General features: G+C 32.1%; 2 protein-coding genes across 2 annotated transcripts in view; both read left to right on the top strand.

The window, feature by feature from the left end:
- The window catches only part of LOC139519934 (solute carrier family 22 member 6-A-like), a 36,745-nt gene extending 33,625 nt beyond the window's left edge, over positions 1 to 3,120 (top strand). Inside the window, exons 8-10 of the mRNA XM_071312252.1 lie at positions 41 to 161; positions 814 to 886; positions 1,259 to 3,120. Of these exons, the coding sequence (XP_071168353.1) occupies positions 41 to 161; positions 814 to 886; positions 1,259 to 1,468 (404 nt within the window). The 3' untranslated portion in view covers positions 1,469 to 3,120. The remainder of the gene's footprint in view (positions 1 to 40; positions 162 to 813; positions 887 to 1,258) is intronic.
- Positions 3,121 to 10,918: 7,798 nt separating this feature from the next.
- The window catches only part of LOC139521900 (organic cation transporter protein-like), a 25,765-nt gene continuing 17,115 nt past the window's right edge, over positions 10,919 to 19,568 (top strand). Inside the window, exons 1-3 of the mRNA XM_071315613.1 lie at positions 10,919 to 11,052; positions 12,871 to 13,085; positions 18,695 to 18,925. Of these exons, the coding sequence (XP_071171714.1) occupies positions 10,920 to 11,052; positions 12,871 to 13,085; positions 18,695 to 18,925 (579 nt within the window). The 5' untranslated portion in view covers position 10,919. The remainder of the gene's footprint in view (positions 11,053 to 12,870; positions 13,086 to 18,694; positions 18,926 to 19,568) is intronic.

Genomic DNA, 19,568 nt, shown 5'->3' with positions numbered 1-19,568 from the left:
AGTTTTGTAAATTGGCAACAATGATTGTTTTTTTTTTTAGAACAATATGATTGGTTGACACCTCTGTCGACATTTTTCTCAATTCTTGGAAGATTCGCTGCTGTCGGTTCCTTCAGTAGTGTGTTCCTTTATACTCCGGAGCTGTATCCTACCAACTTAAGGTACAAAATATTATATTTACAGTATGTATTATAAAATTGCCACAACAGGTGGCAGTGCCTTGTTATTCTGTTGGCTTTTTGTGTACAAGTCATGTCACCGACTTATTTCGAAATATTTGTTACATAAATCAATTTTGAACAGAAAGCCTCAAACTTTGTTCAAAAGGATTCTACACACTTTATTATTTAAAGAAAAGGAAACAACTGTTGTTTCTTGCCAAACACATTGTACAATGTACTAAATTATATAAATGCAACTTATTATCATCGTTATATAAGTCTCGGAATTAACCAGTAAATTTTTAAACGCAAAAAGTAAGTTCCAATTAGCCTTTTCAGAATCTAAAAGACTATGGTTAATCTCATTGTTCGTACACCAAAATGAAAATAATGTTACGTCGTTGGTTGAATTTCAATTATTTAGAACTTTTTCATCAATCACAACGTTTTGGTGTAAGCTTATGAAAATATTTCCAAGAATCCATTAGATTGTTAAACGTTGAATTTCAAATAAACAATGCTTTTTGAAACTAAAATGAAAACGATTTATCATTGATTGTTTGATTGTTAGTAAATAATCATGAGAACTACCAATGACTATGAAAAGTAATATACACATAATTACCTTAGAAACATTTTAATTTGATTGCAGGAATGTTGGACTAGGCATGGCGTCAACGATATCTAGAATAGGATCGATGATTTCACCATTTGCTGCTACTCTGGTAAGAAAACAATTAAAAAGAACAGTACATCATCAGACTGGGCAGAAAAACAATTCAATGTAAAATTCTAAAACACTATTTCTACATGAGAGAGCTTGATTGTAAAGTACAATTGTTCTTTGAATTCCTGAAAACGGACTTATACTATTGGCCTTTAAATTTTTTCATTCGAGCGTCACTGATGATATTTTTTAGAAGAAATGTATGTCTTACTTACACAATTTAAATCTTAGTACCTTTTATGAGTTTATTTATCAACACTCAGTTTCTTGTATAGATGATAAATTAACTAAAGCTAATGAATCAAGTAAGTTGTAATGTAGTACCATGATTCCTTTCATACGTTAATGTTTTACTATTGTTTTTTTTCAGGCTGATCAAGTATTTTGGGGACCAGCGGTCATTTTTGCTGTGCTGAATATAATATGTACTATAATGCTATTGACCTTGCCAGAAACTATGGGTCGCCCGCTACCAACAACGGTTCAACAGATGAAAGCTTGGTTCAAAGATAAAAAACTTTTTGATGTTCGTTGGCCAAAACATTATCGCAACAGAAAGGAGATGTCTAACAATTCTTGATATTGTGTTGAATTATAGTTTTATCATAAAACCATGTAGATACCCATTTTACTTTTGAAGCAATTATCATCTTTCTATTTTTTTTCATTCTTGCATTTATCCTAGAACAGAAACCATATTTCATCATTATGCTATGCTTCACAACAACTTCTCATTCCTTTATTTATGTTTATACTTGACAACAAATTGTATAAATCCTTTTCATTCCGGACATTTATCCTAATATTAAAACAAGTTTCTATTTTTATTTTATGTTTATACTTGACAACAAAGTAAATAAATCCTTTCCATTCTTGACATTTGTCCTTAAACTGAAACAAGTTTCTATTTTTGTTTATACTTGAAAACAAAGTATATAAATCCTTTTCATTCTAGACATTTATCCTAAAACTGAAACACGTTTTTATTTTTATTTATACTTGACAACAAAGTATATAAATCCTTTTTATTCTGGACATTTATCCTTAAAGTGAAACAAGTTTTTTTATGTTTGTTTATACTTGACAACAAAGTATATAAATCCTTCAAGTTCATTCTGGACATTTATCCTAAAACTGAAACAAGTTTCTATTTTTGTTTATGCTTGACAACAAAGTATATAAATCCTTTTCATTCTGGACATTTATTCTAAAACTGAAACAAGCTACTATTTTTGTTTATACTTGACATCAAAGTCTATAAATCCTTCAAGTTCATTCTGGACATTTATCCTAAAACTGAAACAAGTTTCTACTTTTGTTGATACTTGACATCAAGGATATAAACCCTTCAAGGTCATTCTGGACATTTATCCTAAAACTGAAACAAGTTTCTACTTTTGTTGATACTTGACATCAAGGATATAAACCCTTCAAGTTCATTCTGGACATTTATCCTAAAAGTAAAACAAGTTTCTATTTTTGTTTATACTTGACAAAAAAGTATATAAACCCTTCAAGTTCATTCTGGACATTTATCCTAAAAGTAAAACAAGTTTCTATTTTTGTTTATACTTGACAAAAAAGTATATAAATCCTTCAAATTAATTCTGGACATTTATCCTAAAACTGAAACAAGTTTCTATTTTTGTTTATACTTGACAACAAAGTATATAAATCCTATGACAAGCATACCACCTGGTGATCTAATTTTTTTAATGAACTATTTTACCTGAATATCTTGTGTTATCAAGTATTGAAAATTCGAAAAAATTATGAATGAAATCATATTTTGAAGCAAAATTACCAACATTTACTGAGTTAGTTGATCGCGAATCAAAAGCAGCAAAACCACATGCATATTTTTTAGTTCGAATTAGGTAAATGTCCTGATAGTGGGAAGACAGAAAAATGCAACGAATAAAGGCAACAGTAAGATATCGCTGTTCAAAAGTCATAAATCGGTTGAGATAAAAACAAATCAGAGGGAAACACATCAACTATATGAGGAAAACAACGGAACAACAGAAATACTGAGGTACAACAAAACCAAACACCATGTCAACATACTTAGTAACATAACAACTTTTTTTTTATTGAAATAAGCAGTATTCATGTTGGTTTATTTTTTAAGCTTTCCTCAAATTTGATAACCGGAGCACTTTTGATTGATATTCATTGTTTATTTTTAAGTTCTGTTAATTTATAACTTACACATTAAACTCCGACAAATTATTAATGTGCTTTTTTAAAGCCAGGAAATATAATTCAGTGTTTGCCAAATACTCAACGAAAAATCTATATTTGTACTTGACTACTTATTTTACTCGACCAGTCTGAATTGGTATGACTTTTACTTGACATTACTCGACCCCAGTCTGAATCATACTCGACTGTACTGAATTGTACTTGACCCTTATCTTTGTCGTTGAAAATAGTCTGAACTATTACTCGACCAGTCTGAAACAGTCTAAAACCATTCTCGACCTGTACTCGACTTATTTTTCTAGTGTAAACCATACTTAACCAAAGGTCTGAACAATACTCGACCAGTCTGAACCATACTGGACCAACTAACCTTTAACTGTAAAAAAAAATAGATTTCTTTTTAACTGACATATGTAACAACAGCCAACAAAATCAATGAATTGTTTAACCTTCAAGTTCATTAGAAATATATCTATTATTTTAATTTGGGATAAAAAAAAATATATTATATACAATTTATATCAAAAAGGGATAAAATTAAAGAACTGAATAAAATTGATCTTCTGATTAGTGGTGAAGTATAAAGGAATACCTCTGCTTGGGGCAAACTCAGAAATAAGATCCCACCTGGTCAGAGGTATCAAATTCTAAATAACATTTATTCAAAAGAGAAACACCTTGTTTAACTTAATTAACAAGGCCTTTCCAATATACGAGATTAAGTAATAGACCTTTCTTTTTACCTGTAAAAGACACATGTACTGAGGTAATACAACCATATTAAAGTGCTTTTTGTATGCCATGTCTTTTATTTGACAAAAACTAATTTAATTTAATTGAATGAATTTTTATGCCCCACCTACGATAGTAGAGGGGCATTATGTTTTCTGGTCTGTATGTCCGTTCGTTCGTTCATTCGTCCGTCTGTCCTTCCGTCCGTTCGTCCCGCTTCAGGTTAAAGTTTTTGGTCAAGGTAGTTTTTGATGAAATTGGAGTCTAATCAACTTGAAACTCAGTACACATGTGCCCTATGATATGATCTTTCTCATTTTAATGCCAAATTAGTGTTTGACCCCTTATTCAAAGTTCACCGAACATAGAAAATGATAGCGCAAATTGCAGGTGGAAGTTTTTGGTCAAGGTAGTTTTTGATGTAGTTGAAGTCCACTCAACTTGATACTTAGTATACATGTTCCCTGTGATATGATCTTTCTAATTTGAATGCCAAATTAGAGTTTTTACCCCAATTTCACGGTCCACTAAACACAGAAAATGACAGTTCGAGTGGGGCATCCGTGTACTATGTTACTGTTACTTTGGAACACATTTCCTTTATTAAAAAGGTTATTAAGGATTGCTATAGAAATTCTATTATCAAGATTATATTAAATTCTTGGTTAAACAAAACAAAACAAAGGTCTCATTTTTTAAAAATTTATTAAGTTGCTTTGTATACTATTTTATATATATATTAATAAAAAAAATTGTTCACTGCATTATTAGCTTATTAAACTCTACTGACATCATAATCTATACTAGGCTTAGGTTAATGGTGAAAATACTTCTGAAACATTCAAAAAATGTTGAATAACATTGAAAATATTAGTCACAATTAATTATTGAGATTATTTGATCAGCTTGTTTTTTCATATTCTAAAGTTGATATATATAATGATGTAAGTGTTGATGATTATTGTGTTGAAGTAATGTTATGAAGGATTATTGTGAAATTTTAATTTCAATACTATATTGAATACATTATCAATTTCAAGTTGCTTTTCAAATTTCATTTATTTTAAAAACATTTCCTAAATTGATCAAATTCCGTTGATAGATACCAAGAATAGGTCTAGGTTGGTTAAGACTTGGTCAAGTATGGTTCAGACTAGGTCGAGTATGGTTCAGACTAGGTCGAGTATGGTTCAGACTAGGTCGAGTATGGTTCAGACTATTAATAAAATTGAGAAAGGAAATGGGGAATGTGAAAGCGACAACAACCCAACCATAGAGCAGACATCAGCCGAAGGCCACCAATGGGTCTTCAATGTAGCGAGAATTCCCGCATCCGTAGGTGTTCTTCAGCTGGCCCCTAAAATATGTATACTTGTACAGTGATAATGGACGTCATACTTAACTCCGAATTATACACAAGAAACTAAAATTAAAAATCATACAAGACTAACAAAGGCCAGAGGCTCCTGACTTGGGACAGGCGCAAAATTGCGGCGGGGTTAAACATGTTTATGAGATCTCAACCCTCCCCTAATACCTCTAGCCAATGTAGAAAAGTAAACGCATAACAATACGCACATTAAAATTACGTTCAAGAGAAGTCCGAGTCCGATGTCAAAAGATGTAACAAAATAAAATAAATAAAATGACAATAATACATAAATAACAACAGACTACTAGCAGTTAACTGACATGCCAGCTCTAGACCTCATTTAAACTGATTGAAAGATTAATCCCTCCCGTTAGGGGTTTAGTATCATACTATCATAAAATATAACATAAGAACATAACCCGTGTCATGCCAATAACTGTTTCTAAAAAAAAATAAATGTGTTTAGTTCCGATGCAAAGACCCTATAAGTCAATCAATATTAAAGCCAAAATATGCAATCTTTATTGACATGACAACAGTATCGTAACTATATCCCTTCTTAATAAGTCTGTTTAAAGGTTTTGTAAGCTTTTGAGGTGAATACTGACATTTTTGTGCTTTGTAAAGAATATTACCATAAAAGATTGGATGTGAAATACCCGAACGTATAAGATGTCTGCATGTTGAGTTATATTTACGAATTATTTCCTTATAAGTATGGTTCAGACTACAGTCGAGTATTATCAAGTAAGTTTCAGACCAATTTAGACTAGTAAAAATCAGTACAGTCGAGTACAGATATAGGCCATTTCAGATTTTTACTGGTTTGAAGTGGGATAAATCATGCATGTACCTTGTTAATAAACAATTTGATTCAATCGAAAATCTGTTTGAAACAAACATTATTTAGATGCGGTTTATTTTCCATTACTGACAACATATTTGTTACGTTTGAAGGACGTGGTTTTCAACAGACAATTAATTAGCACTACTATGAGAACCAACTGCGACCCTCTTTATGCTGACTTGTTTCTTTATTCATATGATTCAGACATGCGCTTCTCAGGCAAGCAAGCATTATCCTTGGACTTCACGTTCCGCTATAAAGAGTATGTCCTCTTATTAAATAAGTTTGGTGACTATGTTGAAATATGATACATGAGTTACATATACGTTTGCCGCATATCTTGCGTTACATCCAAAAAATAGCAATGAGTGTAAGATTAAAACAAAACAAACATATCAGCTTTGTATTTGTACTTTTAAATTCTATGTAACAGCAACTACGCAGCGCATGCATATGGAGTATATGTCTCCCAGTTGGAACGATATTATAAAGCTTGCTTTTTGTATCATAATTGCCTTAATAGAGGGTTCCTTTTTACTTTTTCGTCATTGAACCACGAGTTCCTAGTTGTTAAGTTGGAGACATCCCTTTGAAAATTTTGCAAACGCCGTCATGACTTGGTTGTTCATTATGGAATATCTGTTTATCAGATGATCATGTATATGCTCAAACTGTTGGAGTATAAAATGTCTCAATTTTATTCCAAAAAACTGCACGATTAAAATATAATGTAATGAAAACTTTGTATGTACTCGTTTGAACAAAAAGAGATTTTTACACTTTTTAATAAACATTCACATAATCATTTGGTATCATCAGGATGGCACTTTAATCGTCTTGAATGTTTAAGAGAAAAAGCATTTAATGGAAGACTTCCTCCTATTCACTGACGTAAATACGGATTGAATCTGAGCTTGCCTGCCATTACTTTTTCCTTTATTTTGAAATTAGCCGCATTCGATCAAACAAGCGGAAGACTAATTTTTCCGACCGTCCTACCGGTCGTCCTACATTACAAAAACTATCTGGTGATTCTTAATTTGTTCCTTTAAAGTTGGCTCCTTTAAAGTTTTACATCTTCTTGTTTTTCTGATACTAAGTCCCCACTGCCAACTGTTTTGCTATTCAGAACCAATGTTTTACATAGGAAGACATATCAATTGATTGATAATTCCACAATGTCCAGTAACACATAATTCATGCATATTAAGTGCGAGAACAAATTAAGAAACGCCAGTTAGTTTTTGTAATGTAGGACGACCGGTAGGAAGGTAGGAAAATCTAGTCTTCCGCTTGTAAATTGAGATATGTTGGATAAGGACAAAAACTTGCCTATCAGGAGCCAACCTTCAGACTCGTCAGAAAGTTTTTCAAAGTATTTTAATGTGCAGAGAGTGTAACAATTCCACTACACAAGAAATAGAGATTTAACGTTACTATTCCGACCCCGTGCGTATTTATACATCTTACTGTTTCCACGGATGACCATAGTTATATGCTATAGTCGTTCTTATGAGTGAGTGAAAGGTAAAATGAAACTGAACAGATGAAAAAAGCTGTATAGATCTTAACTTATAGTATTGACTGCGTCTGAACAATATCGGAGTTCAAAGTAAAAAACAATGACTGAAAACTTAACCTTAATAATTTTATGTTAAGATCGATTCAGATGAAAACATTCGTTTCGAATAAAGATGGTCACAGTGATCACAGAAATTGATACAAAAATGCATTCACTTTCTAATTTCAATTCGTATACATGCATTTACCCTAGTGTACTCAACTGGTAATAATTCTCTTGCGTAGGATTTACAACCCAAAAACAATGCATGTTATTTATAAATAAAACTGGCATCCACGAGTTTTTTTCCCCTTCAAAATATGGGAAGTTACGATGTCCTCAACCTTTTGTCGGAATGACAGGACTGTAAATAGTATTTTTGACCTGCTTAAGTGATAGCTACTGATAATTTGAAAAGATCTTTTATTCAGAAAACAGTAATTCATTGACTTGCTTACTTGTTAACTGACTATTGTAGGCCCATTCTACGCACCACACAGAAGAAGAAGAAGAAGAAGAAGAAGAAGAAGAAGAAGAAGAAGAAGAAGAAGAAGAAGAAGAAGAAGAAGAAGAAGAAGAAGAAGAAGAAGAAGAAGAAGAAGAAGAAGAAGAAGAAGAAGAAGAAGAAGAAGAAGAAGAAGAAGAAGAAGAAGAAGAAGAAGAAGAAGAAGAAGAAGAAGAAGAAGAAGAAGAAGAAGAAGAAGAAGAAGAAGAAGAAGAAGAAGAAGAAGAAGAAGAAGAAGAAGAAGAAGAAGAAGAAGAGAAGAAGAAGAAGAAGAAGAAGTATGGTTTAATTTGTCAAAATAAGCGAAGGAATCAATGATGATGAATTATTCACTTGCAAATGAATACTTCGACCTTTTTGAATCTGTATTCATGTGAACTTCAATTTAACCCCTTTGAAAGTGATTAATAAGGACAAAAATGTCACATTGAAAGTGAAACAAAGGTATATCATTTGATTGACTGATTCGATCCACAAAAAAAAAATCATTCTTAAACAGGTAAAAAGATGATAAACATATATTATTACATTGGTTGCAATGAATTACATTGATTTCCCAGTTAGATAAAAACCGATAATTTCACATGTGAAATAAACGTGGTTATTTCACTCTCTGACGTCATACAACAATAGGCGTTGTCAAGACGTCGATAACGTCGGATCAAAACAAATTGTCAATGCGTAGGAAAAAGATATAGTTCCTTACATTTTCTACATTAATTTCATAAAAAAAAAAGCCATTTGCCAATGTAATAAAAAGAATAACTAATCGCCGTATTTGAATATCAAAAATAAGACAACGCGTGACCGAACGACGCATGGATTAAACGAGTGCGCCAGTTATATTTTTAATCTACAAGGCTACTTAGCATGTCGATTTATCACAAAGCATAAAATGTAAGAGCATACTATCTAAATAATAAATATTACCCATGTAAAAAATTTCATAAAGTCAAATAAAAGTCTGTATATTCATTTGCTCTGTGGTTGAAAATTCAACAGAAACTGGTTGTGAAATTCAGTTTTCATTAAATTATGCGAGCGGATTTTTTTTTATCAAAGTTAGATGAAACTATGAAAATTTTAAGTTTTTTGTAAATTAATAATTTTCAAAATTTAGTTGTACCCTTTCAATAATGTCATTATTTTCAATAATGTCATTATTTTCAATATCCCATACTTCACAACCGTACAGTAATATTGGTTTCACTTCCTTATGCAATAAGTCCAACTGACTACATATAGAATGATTATGCGGAACCATCACTAACTGTACGTATGTGTCTGCTGCGCTTACCATTCAGTGGATCAAATTCTGACATATCGAAACTACTCATTATTGCACTTTTTCAGTTCAGAAACATATAATCCCACAAGTAATATCACATATAAATGTCCTTGAATTGATATAATCAATATAAATCCCAACTCGAAGATTTTTTTCAACTTTTTTCCTCTCTTAATTTTTCGCTGGTTTAAACTTGGCGCATGCGTACCGTATTTCCTTCGATAATAACTTTTAAGACAAATCAGTGAACATGAATTTGACAGCTAGTGCCCAGTTTAAAATACGGACTACTACAATTATTTTCTCATGCGTATCATGACTTTATTTCTGCGTTTTCTCTTTAAATGGACACCTGACATTTAGGGTTTAATTCAAGCCGTGGCCAAGAAGTTTACGGTAGCCTCTATATTACAATAGCTGTGAATTTGGTGTAAATTCTCTTCAATTGTCACTTAGCAGGATATGAGTAGCTCACAAAAGTAAAAACAAATATAAGTGAGTTGCATGGTTAGCTACTCAGCTGCTCTTGGCAATATGCCTCCATGACCAACTCCAGAATGTGCTGTTCTAATCAGAGGGTAAAGTTCATCAACTAAACAAATAATTTCGTCTCATTTGAAAATGAGTTTTTTTAATTCCTGATCACTACATTCAACAAAACATCATACCGTCTCAAGAATTATTTTTTAAGTGCTGTTTTTTAGAACTTTATTTTGCTTCCTTTACAATTCTTATATTCTCTCTGTATCCTTCATATGTGAATACTGAATTATATTATTAGAAGATATTATTGTCATTTTTCAATTTATTAATTTCATAATGAAATTTCTTTTCTACGGTGTTTTCCCTCTTTACACTTTAGATACTTTTAAACTGAACAGATTTGCTTACACATTTATTGTATAAAAACTTGTACAATTGTATTTGTACATGTTATAACTTGTACGAAGGCATCATACAAGTAATTACTTGTACAATTTTTTTGTACAAGTAATAACCTGTACAAAATAATAAAATGTATACGACATAGGTATATAAGAAAAGAAATATACTTTGATAGAAGGTAAGATTGAAAAAAATGTAGCATGCATTTGAAAATCGTCCAATTCACTCAATTAAAATGTTCATGTGATATTAAAGTTTAATGTTGAATTATAGCTGGTACATTACTGTTTCATTTAATAACACCAGTTTGTTGATATATTCATTCGGGAAGTTATTATAAACGTTCCCGTGTTTGAAAATGAAAAAGAAAAAATCAGAAAGTAACACTTTAACGCAATTTTACAAAAAAACTGCACCGTGGAAAAACTCTACGACAGGGCTAAAATGAAAGCATAGCTGCTTCATCTTCATGTGAATTTTCAGTCATGAGGTATTTTTGTTTTTAACACTTTAAATAAGCGACTTTTTCTTGATTTGTCACTCCACTTATATATATGTACCATCACGATTCGGGTTATAATGCGCTGATAGTGATACAATCATTTGTATTCGTTCTCATTTAAAACATTGTACAATATGGATGTTGACGTGGATAACATTTTAACAACTTTGGGTCCATGGAAGAGGTACCAAATTCTCCAACTGTTTTATGTTGGTTTTATTCATATGTTTGGTGGAGCTTATACTGTACTTGTATATGTTTTCATAGGTGAGAGTCGTATTGTGTTAACAAATACTTATCATACGTCTATTTTGAATACCCAAACGCATTCAGACGATTAATGGGCGCCATCTTGAGATGTTTGGCTGTTATGGATTATCTGTGTCACAGATGACCACGTTTCCATTTTTTGTATTCATCAACCTGCCGTCCTTTTTGTTCGATTTTGTCATCACCAAACGATTCTTAACATTGAATTTGTACATTCCTTTAGCGCCTCGACAAGTGTCACATGTGAAGCAGAATAATTATGCTTACGTATTTTCGGGGCACCTGGTATCGTTTTCTTGTTTTTGTGGGGTTCGTGTTGCTAAGTCTTTAATTTTTGTGTGATTTTTGTAGACTGTAAATTGTTTGTCGTTTTTCGTTTTTGTAGTGATTTTGTCTCCTTTTTTAAAAGATTTTCGAGTTCTGATTCTAGCTTTGGTATCTGTTTTCTCTATAAAAAAATATTTTATACATGTAATGTCGTTATATTGGTACAGTCCTACTTCAATATGCTCGGATCACATACATTATTAGTTACACAGTGTGCAAAATGTCCTAATACGAGAATTTATCGGGTTAATAAAATTCATATCGGGTGAGGCGAAGCCAAACCCGATATGAATTTTATTGACCCGATAAATTCTATATTAGGACAATTGAACACTGTGTAACGAATCTATCCTGATTTTGTTCTTTTATATATTATAATATTAAAATTCAATATTAGGACAATATCAACCAAATACAGTCTAGATAATTAAAAAAACTAAGAAAAATTAAAAATATTAGAACTTTATAGCAATTCAAATTTCATTTTTTTTATTAGGTCAATGGTATAAGCAAGGATTTGTATAGTAAGACATAAGACATTATACTACAGTCTATGCAAAAGCTCACGAGATTCCAATCCTTCTTACTATACAAATCCTTGGTATAAGGGAGATAATTCCAATTGACGTAATAAAAAATTGTACTGAAATTTATTAGGACAATATCAGCCAATCAAATTGCGAGAAATTACTCTAAATCAGGATAATAATATTTACTATCCCGAGGCACATAGTGTCTGGTTTTATATACAAGCAAACATCACTAAGATTTATGAATTATGATTATCAAACTTTCAGATTAATCCTTTTTGTTTAGATTATTATGACGTCTAACTCATTTTGCTACGACAAGCACTTCAAAAATAAGTCATAAAAAGGTAGATATTGATGAAGAAGATGATGACGATCATGATAATGACTGTTATGAAAAAGAATGATTTAAAAGTTATTTATAGAATAACTGTTTCAAGATTTGAAATATCGAAAAGTATCCCATATTTCTTTATGAGTTGCTTTTCGAATTGTTTCATATTTTGCAATATCGGGGCCATTTATAGCCTGATTTGTGATATTGGTTTTGTTCATTGTTGAAGGCCATACGGTAATCAATAGTTGCTATTGTCTACGTTATTTTTCTGTTCAAACCGGTAAAGCTAGTTCCTGTCTTTACCAAAAATCAGCAAACAGTTGAGACATGTTTTTTATTTTATCTTTAAAGGGTTTTGTGCATATCTAATTGATTTATGTTATATGCCAATATTTCAAAATGTCTTAGGGGGGAAGGGGGGGTGCGAATTTGCAAGATGGCTCTCATAGTATTGCAAAACCTTTAAAAGGGCCTTCAAATTAAATACTATTCATATGCTTCGTCATACTTTTTCAAACCTACAGCCATGTCAAATTCGTTGTTTTGTTTTAAATTGTTAATATTAAAATTTTCTCTTTCAACCTTTACATTTTGAAGCTTTCAATTTAACTACATATATAGGTTACCAACCACCTCATCACTGCAGCAACTTTACACAAAGTATTCATACGTATGGTATTCCAAGCTATATAAATGAATCACAGGTCATAGTTCATTATAGCCAATGTGACATCACTGTTTATTCCAATGGAACTAACATGACGTCCGAGAAGTGGACATTACCATGTGTTAACGGATATACTTATGAAAATACTGCAAAAACATTTGTGTCTGAGGTGAGATAGTAATTCTAGTTTGCTTGATTCGAATAAATACTAATTGTGTTACATCAGTTTATTTTACCCAAATTGCTAGAAGGAGCCATACACCCCCCCCCCCCCCCCCCCCCCGCTCTCATTGGAGTTTAATTGTTGCTCCCTAACTAGTCCCATATCTGTCTAGGCTTTCCTTAAGAATTTATACGTTCTTTGCGCTTCTAGTTGCCGTCAACGATGATCTTCTTTGACCACATTTTGGATCGGTAATGTAACTTCTCATTATATTGGTGAATAGTAATTGTGTGATCCTGCATTCGCGCAAAACAATGTGCAGATGGTACATACATTAGTTTAAAATATCTAAAACATTAATCAATCCCCCAGTGCATGAAACTTAACACCATTTATCGTAGGCTATTACGGGTGTCATTTCTTGGACTAGCGGAGGGCATATCAAAAGTGTGATGAAAGATTGGTTTTTATGTACATTGCGATCTTCGAATTTTGTATCTAAAATATATACTATGAAGATCAGTGGAGACCCCAATTTCACAACTGTTCTGGTGGAAAGCTCTGTAGCTATAAATATAGCACTTTCAAGACCAATTTTGGTTTTGAAAAATATCTTATTGTATTGCAATCCCCTGAGCGGAGAAGAAATTTTATTCGCTTAAGACGAATTTCCTCACATAGACTTAGAATTGAACAAGGTAGATACCATGGTATTTATCGACAAAATAGAATATGTCTCAGGTGAACCTCAAATGAAATTGATGATGAAAAAAACTTTTTTATTTACATGTACATCATCTTTAACTAGAAGAAACTGTATGTACTCCATGATCAACTCACTGTGTCCTAACTTTAAGCACTTGATTCCTACCCCAAAAATGTTGATACATTGATATCTGTTTCGTGATCTGATTGATGAAGGCAATATAGATCAAGTGTATCTGTATTAGGCACGAGGATGGCATGATTTTTACCTAGACTCACCTATGATAATAGAAAAAATTTCATGTTTTTTTTTATAGGTAAATCAGTTACGAAGACAAATTTTGATATGAACTTGCATGCGCGTAGCTACGTTTACGTCAAAACGCCCGGGCGTACACTTGAATTTGGTAAAAAAAAAATATTTTCATATAAATAGAAATAAAGTAATTGGTTAACAGTACATCAACATTCTAATTCTTTCTTTAATGGCTTGTAATTGCGAATAAAAGTGACGAAAATTAGTTTCATATTATTTCTGTCAAATTCTTAATCTACTGTTAATTCTTTACTCTCTCTCCTTAATTTTTATAAGCAATTCATTATGAGCTAAGATTCGATTCAGTGGCGGATCCAGAACTTTCCCTAAAGGGGGGGGGCGCTGACTGACCTAAAGGGGGGGGCGCTCCAGTCATGCTTCAATGATTCCCTATATAATCAACCAAATTTTTCCAACAAAAGGGGGGCCCGGGTCCCCCAGGCCCCCCTGGATCCGCCTATGGATATGTGACTTTCATTTTTTGTCGAGCCATTGACATTTATGTCGCGAAAGCGAGCTATTTTGATCGTAAATTTCGTCGGCAGTGCCAATATTATAACTATGTACATGCAGGTTCATTACGTTGTTTTAGTTTTAAGATCACAGTGTAGATACTATTCTGTACGCTATCCGGAAGTCGCGATTTTCGAAGCGAGAACTTTTTGGATCACGTTTTAAATTTGATGGGTATACTGCATTAAACGGTAAATTGATCATCTGTACATTGCTTAGGGACGACATCAAAAGATCAATGTAAGATAAAAAAAAACTTAATTCAAATAGTTTGGGGGTGGGGGGGTTGAACTGCTGCAAGATTTGGTTATCCGACATTGATTTTTACATATATTCATATGGGTCAATCAATTTTTCCCAAATTAAGTTAAGAGGGGGGTGAGGGGGTCAGTGAAAAAACTATGTGAATTAAGTTTTTTATCCTTCATTGAACTTTTGATGTTGTCCCTTAATGATTAATTCAGCCGACATCGATATTCTCAAATGGTTTAGAATTAAATTCCGCACATTCAATATTCGTATCTTTGCCTTAATCAAGAGATTTTCAAGTGCATCACTAAGAAAAATCAGTCGGCGAACCTAAACACAATCTTTTTACCCTCTTAGTGTTCACATAAACGTAAAACCCAGACTTAATTAACTAAATGAAGTATATTTCAAGTGGTGGTAAAAGTTTCAACCAGATCTTTGAAGCCAGAAATAAGAAAATTACACTTGTTTGAATTTTTCACTGTACGATCAGTCTCGCTTGTATATTTTAAAACTGTATGATCAGTCTTTATGTCACTGTATTCTAGTGGTGATTTCAAAGTTATTTATGATACATTAGAAAGTGACATTTTTTTAAATAACACAAATATATTTCAATACATTCACATCCTGAAATCTTATGAAACATGTTTTAGCTTGATAGGGTGTACTCGACTTACTACATTAAGTATGAGGATGTTTAAATGTTACTAAAATAAGAAGAAGGTTTGATGTATACTAGTATATAAGTTTTCAGAAATGTCCTCCGTTATACTCAAAATTGTACAAACACACAGATTTAGTTGTTATATAAAAATGCATGTATTTACACACATCCGAGGCCGTTTTGTAGCATATAATTGATCACAGTTCCTTCACTTTGTTTAAGATTTAGAGCTGTCTATTTGACACTCAATTGTACATCACTTTGTCTAGCAAAGGGGGGGGGGGGGGTGTTATAGTGATAAACAAGTCCGTCTTTCCGTTCGTCCGTTGGACCGGTACAATATGTTTCACCAGTTTTGTAAGCGCATCTCCTCATAAACCACTTAATATACATTGGGGGTTCCGGCCATTTTTAAATGGAGAGGAGGTCCAATCCAGGAGAAAAGGGGATTCCAAATATATGTTCCCATACAAATGCATTGATAGTTAAAAAAGGGTTTCAAACTGCCGGATCCCCTATTTTGAATCCGTCACTGATATAACTATTAATTAATCTTATTCGGATTCCTTATCATAAATGATAATGACTGTATTGTGCACCGTCTATTTCGAATTTTAGTAAAAATCTTTTATGGGGTTACCTTATATAAGATACGGACTTGGACATTACATAATATGGGGGCACCCATCAGGTATTTCCAACACCTCCTAAACCAATCATTTAAAAGTTTAAAGTTTTCTGAAATTGCTCCATTTTTACTCGATTAATGCATTATGGACCTTCTATTTCAGTAAACTTACCAAAATTATATCACATGAATTATCCCCCTACGCAAAGCTGTCTTTATCCATTTTTTTTTTATTTTAAAAGACAAGCTTGATTTATGTTATCATCAATTGGTCAACGGCGGACGGTGTAAATAATCCTTAAAAATGTAATAGCTAAACAGATAACTATAACGATACACTAGTACAAAGTCCACAAGCGAATCATGTATTACTTTTTAGGCATTTGATTTTAAATAAGACTGATGGAACAAAAATACAATTATTTTGCCGTCTAAAAAAAATTCATCAGAAATATATTTGTATTGTCTGATGAAAGTAATTACACGTTATAGTTCCCTGGATAGTTCATAATATCACATACACACGTATATACCTTCAAATTGCTGTTTTTTTTCTTCAAAATCACGACTGGTCATACAGTCAAAAAATCTGAAATCGCTTCTAGAATACAGTCAGTTCTAGACTGATCGTACAGTAATTTATTTTGAGATCCTCAAGGAAAACATATTTTTTTATGGGAAATACGAATATTCTACTTAAATACGAAAAGAATATTGAAACAGTATATATTAATCTGTAAACTGATGCAAATATTTGCAATAAAAGATTATTTGCTTTGTACTACGAGAGCAAAATTGTCCATCGATTTCACTTTTTTCTACCAAGTTGATGTGATGCACACGTATATTTTATATTCTAATGCATGTTTTTGTTACAGTTACTCGTATTTATGATGCTATATATACCTTGAAGATGTTCAAAGGACTTTTTAGATATATAGGAGTAAACAAATGATGAGAAAAGTTACCGTAGGCAAAACCGTCATGTTATCCAGTTGGAAATCATCGCTTCGAAAATCGCGACTTCCGGATAGCGTACAGAATAGTATCTACACTGTGAAGATATAAATAACTTTGTCAAACATTTGTGAAATTTTACGGTAGCTGGACAAAAACTGTTGATGCTCAAACGAGTATCCAGAGCATAATGACGAAATTATATATATATGATGAGTTTTCCCGTATTTTTTTTTTCTTCTTATCTTTTTTGCCTTTAAAATGCCTCTGACGTTAAAATTTATTACATAACAATTACTTTGTTAAACCTTCGTCGAATTCACTTGAACTTCCTTGAAGTTTTTTTTTCATGGTTAATTTCAGAAGCCATTTTTTCCCGTTTCTATTTTAGTTTTAGCGCGATTTAAGTTAGACGATCTGGTCACCGTTTAGTAACATATTGCAAGCTTTCAAATACTTGTAAGATCTAGTTACGTTGTTACATCAGATCGACAGATGCAGAAGCCATCGCTTTGCTAAGTTCAATTTCAGATGAAAACATTTTACGAAAGAAGTCGAGAACACTTTTCTGCGATTGATCCATCTTGTTTTCATAAAGTAAAATAATTCTAAATGAAAGACCACGCATACTGCTTCGGTAATGATTGAAGGTTATCCACGGCTCCCTTTAATCATAGTTTAAGGTAACTGGTTTGGACGTTTACTCCAAATTAAACCAATGACCGTCATTAGATTCATTCTAAATAGATTTTAAACACAAAAATAGATTAAACATAAAAAATAAATTATATTGAATCTAAAAAATGTTGTTATTGGTGAGTTTTCAATGACAGGAATTTTATGACATTCTCTATTACTCTAAAACTTCCGGAGGCTTGTCCCTGCTTATCAACTTCCAGTATTTATTTTTTTTGCCTGGAACCGTTTGGGCATTCCCCTTACCGATGTTCGGGCGTACACGTAAAAATGACCTAGCTACGCCACTGACTTGATACTATCCACTTCTCGTTCAGGTTGCGTTTAAAGTCATATGAAACGAGTGAGTGGTGAAAAATAATGTTTATCCAATTCTTAAACCAATGCATGTATATATCATAAACTAAGTTCTCTCTGCACGAATTTCTCATTTTTTACGCATATAAGATTGTTTAATCGTCAAATATGGCTACTCATTGAATGTCGTGTTTTGAAACCGAAGTTTACCGATTGTCACCTTATAGTAAACAAATAACAAAAAGCATGGTTATTGAGCACGTGTTTAACATGAACAATCAGATAATTGTTTGTTTTAATGACAGATCCATGCGTATTGCGACCACCGGATTTTTACGAGGAGGGTTACGCTTAGGTCACTATGCATACGGAAAATATGTCGGCGATTTGCTTCCTGGAAGGAAGCAATTAAAAATAAGTAAACTTCTTCTAAATGTGAACAAATTAAAGAATTTTCCTCAGAAAAAAGTATATGTACATAAGTTGTATAATGAAAACTATCCATTTAGTTATAAAAAACATATGCATATTTTTTTTTTAATTTGAGGTTTCTTATGACTTTAATCATCATATGTCTTATTTTTCAGTGGAATTTAGTTTGTACAAGTGCCGGTTTGGGTGAATTGACACAAACATTTTTAGCAGCCGGACAGTGTGTTGGAGCTATGCTCTTTGCGTCGATGGCAGATAGATTCGGCAGAAAACCAATTTTAATGTCATCGCATTTAGGATTATTTACCATAAACACAGCTTCTTTTTTTATTCCATCTTATACAATATTTGCAATTTCAAGACTTCTTCTCGGCGCTTTGCAACAGGTAAGATAAACCTCATAACCTCATAACTAGTAAATGTCTTTAGTTACTGTTCATATGGTTTGATAAAATGGAACGATACTATGATTGGCCAAGATATGTGTATGATTTCAAAGATGACGTTTCATATTTTAATAAAAAAAGATCAATATTCTGAAACATATGCATCGTATACAATTATGCACAAATATATGTGGCAGCCTCTATATCTCTTAAACAATGGAATTCGTTATTCATTAATTTTTTTTTAATTTGGCGTTATTCTGGACTTGAAATTGGTTATACAAAAGATGCGATAGATATTTAAGGGTAGTTCACGCGCATTTATATATGTTACAGTGAATTTGTATAATCAGTGATTATTTAGAATCCCTTAAATTTTCATGGATTATGTAGAACCACTGGCCAGTTTAGGGATTATATATATTCACTAAAATTTTCAGGGATTATGTATAATCACTAAAAAAAAGTCAGGGATTATACATGATAACTGAAATAGTTTTATTTATAAAGAAAATGAATAAAAGTCAAATAATCTATACTATAAAATCATAATAAAACAGCATTACACTGTAAACATAAATTGTAAAATGTTAAGCACAAAATATCAAAATGATAACCTTATTTAATTAAATATATTAAAATG

The sequence above is a fragment of the Mytilus edulis genome, chromosome 4, assembly GCF_963676685.1.
Source record: "Mytilus edulis chromosome 4, xbMytEdul2.2, whole genome shotgun sequence".
NCBI classification, from domain to species: domain Eukaryota; kingdom Metazoa; phylum Mollusca; class Bivalvia; order Mytilida; family Mytilidae; genus Mytilus; species Mytilus edulis.
The sequence above is the reverse complement of the archived record's forward strand: the minus strand, read 5'-3'. Positions and strand labels throughout refer to the sequence as shown.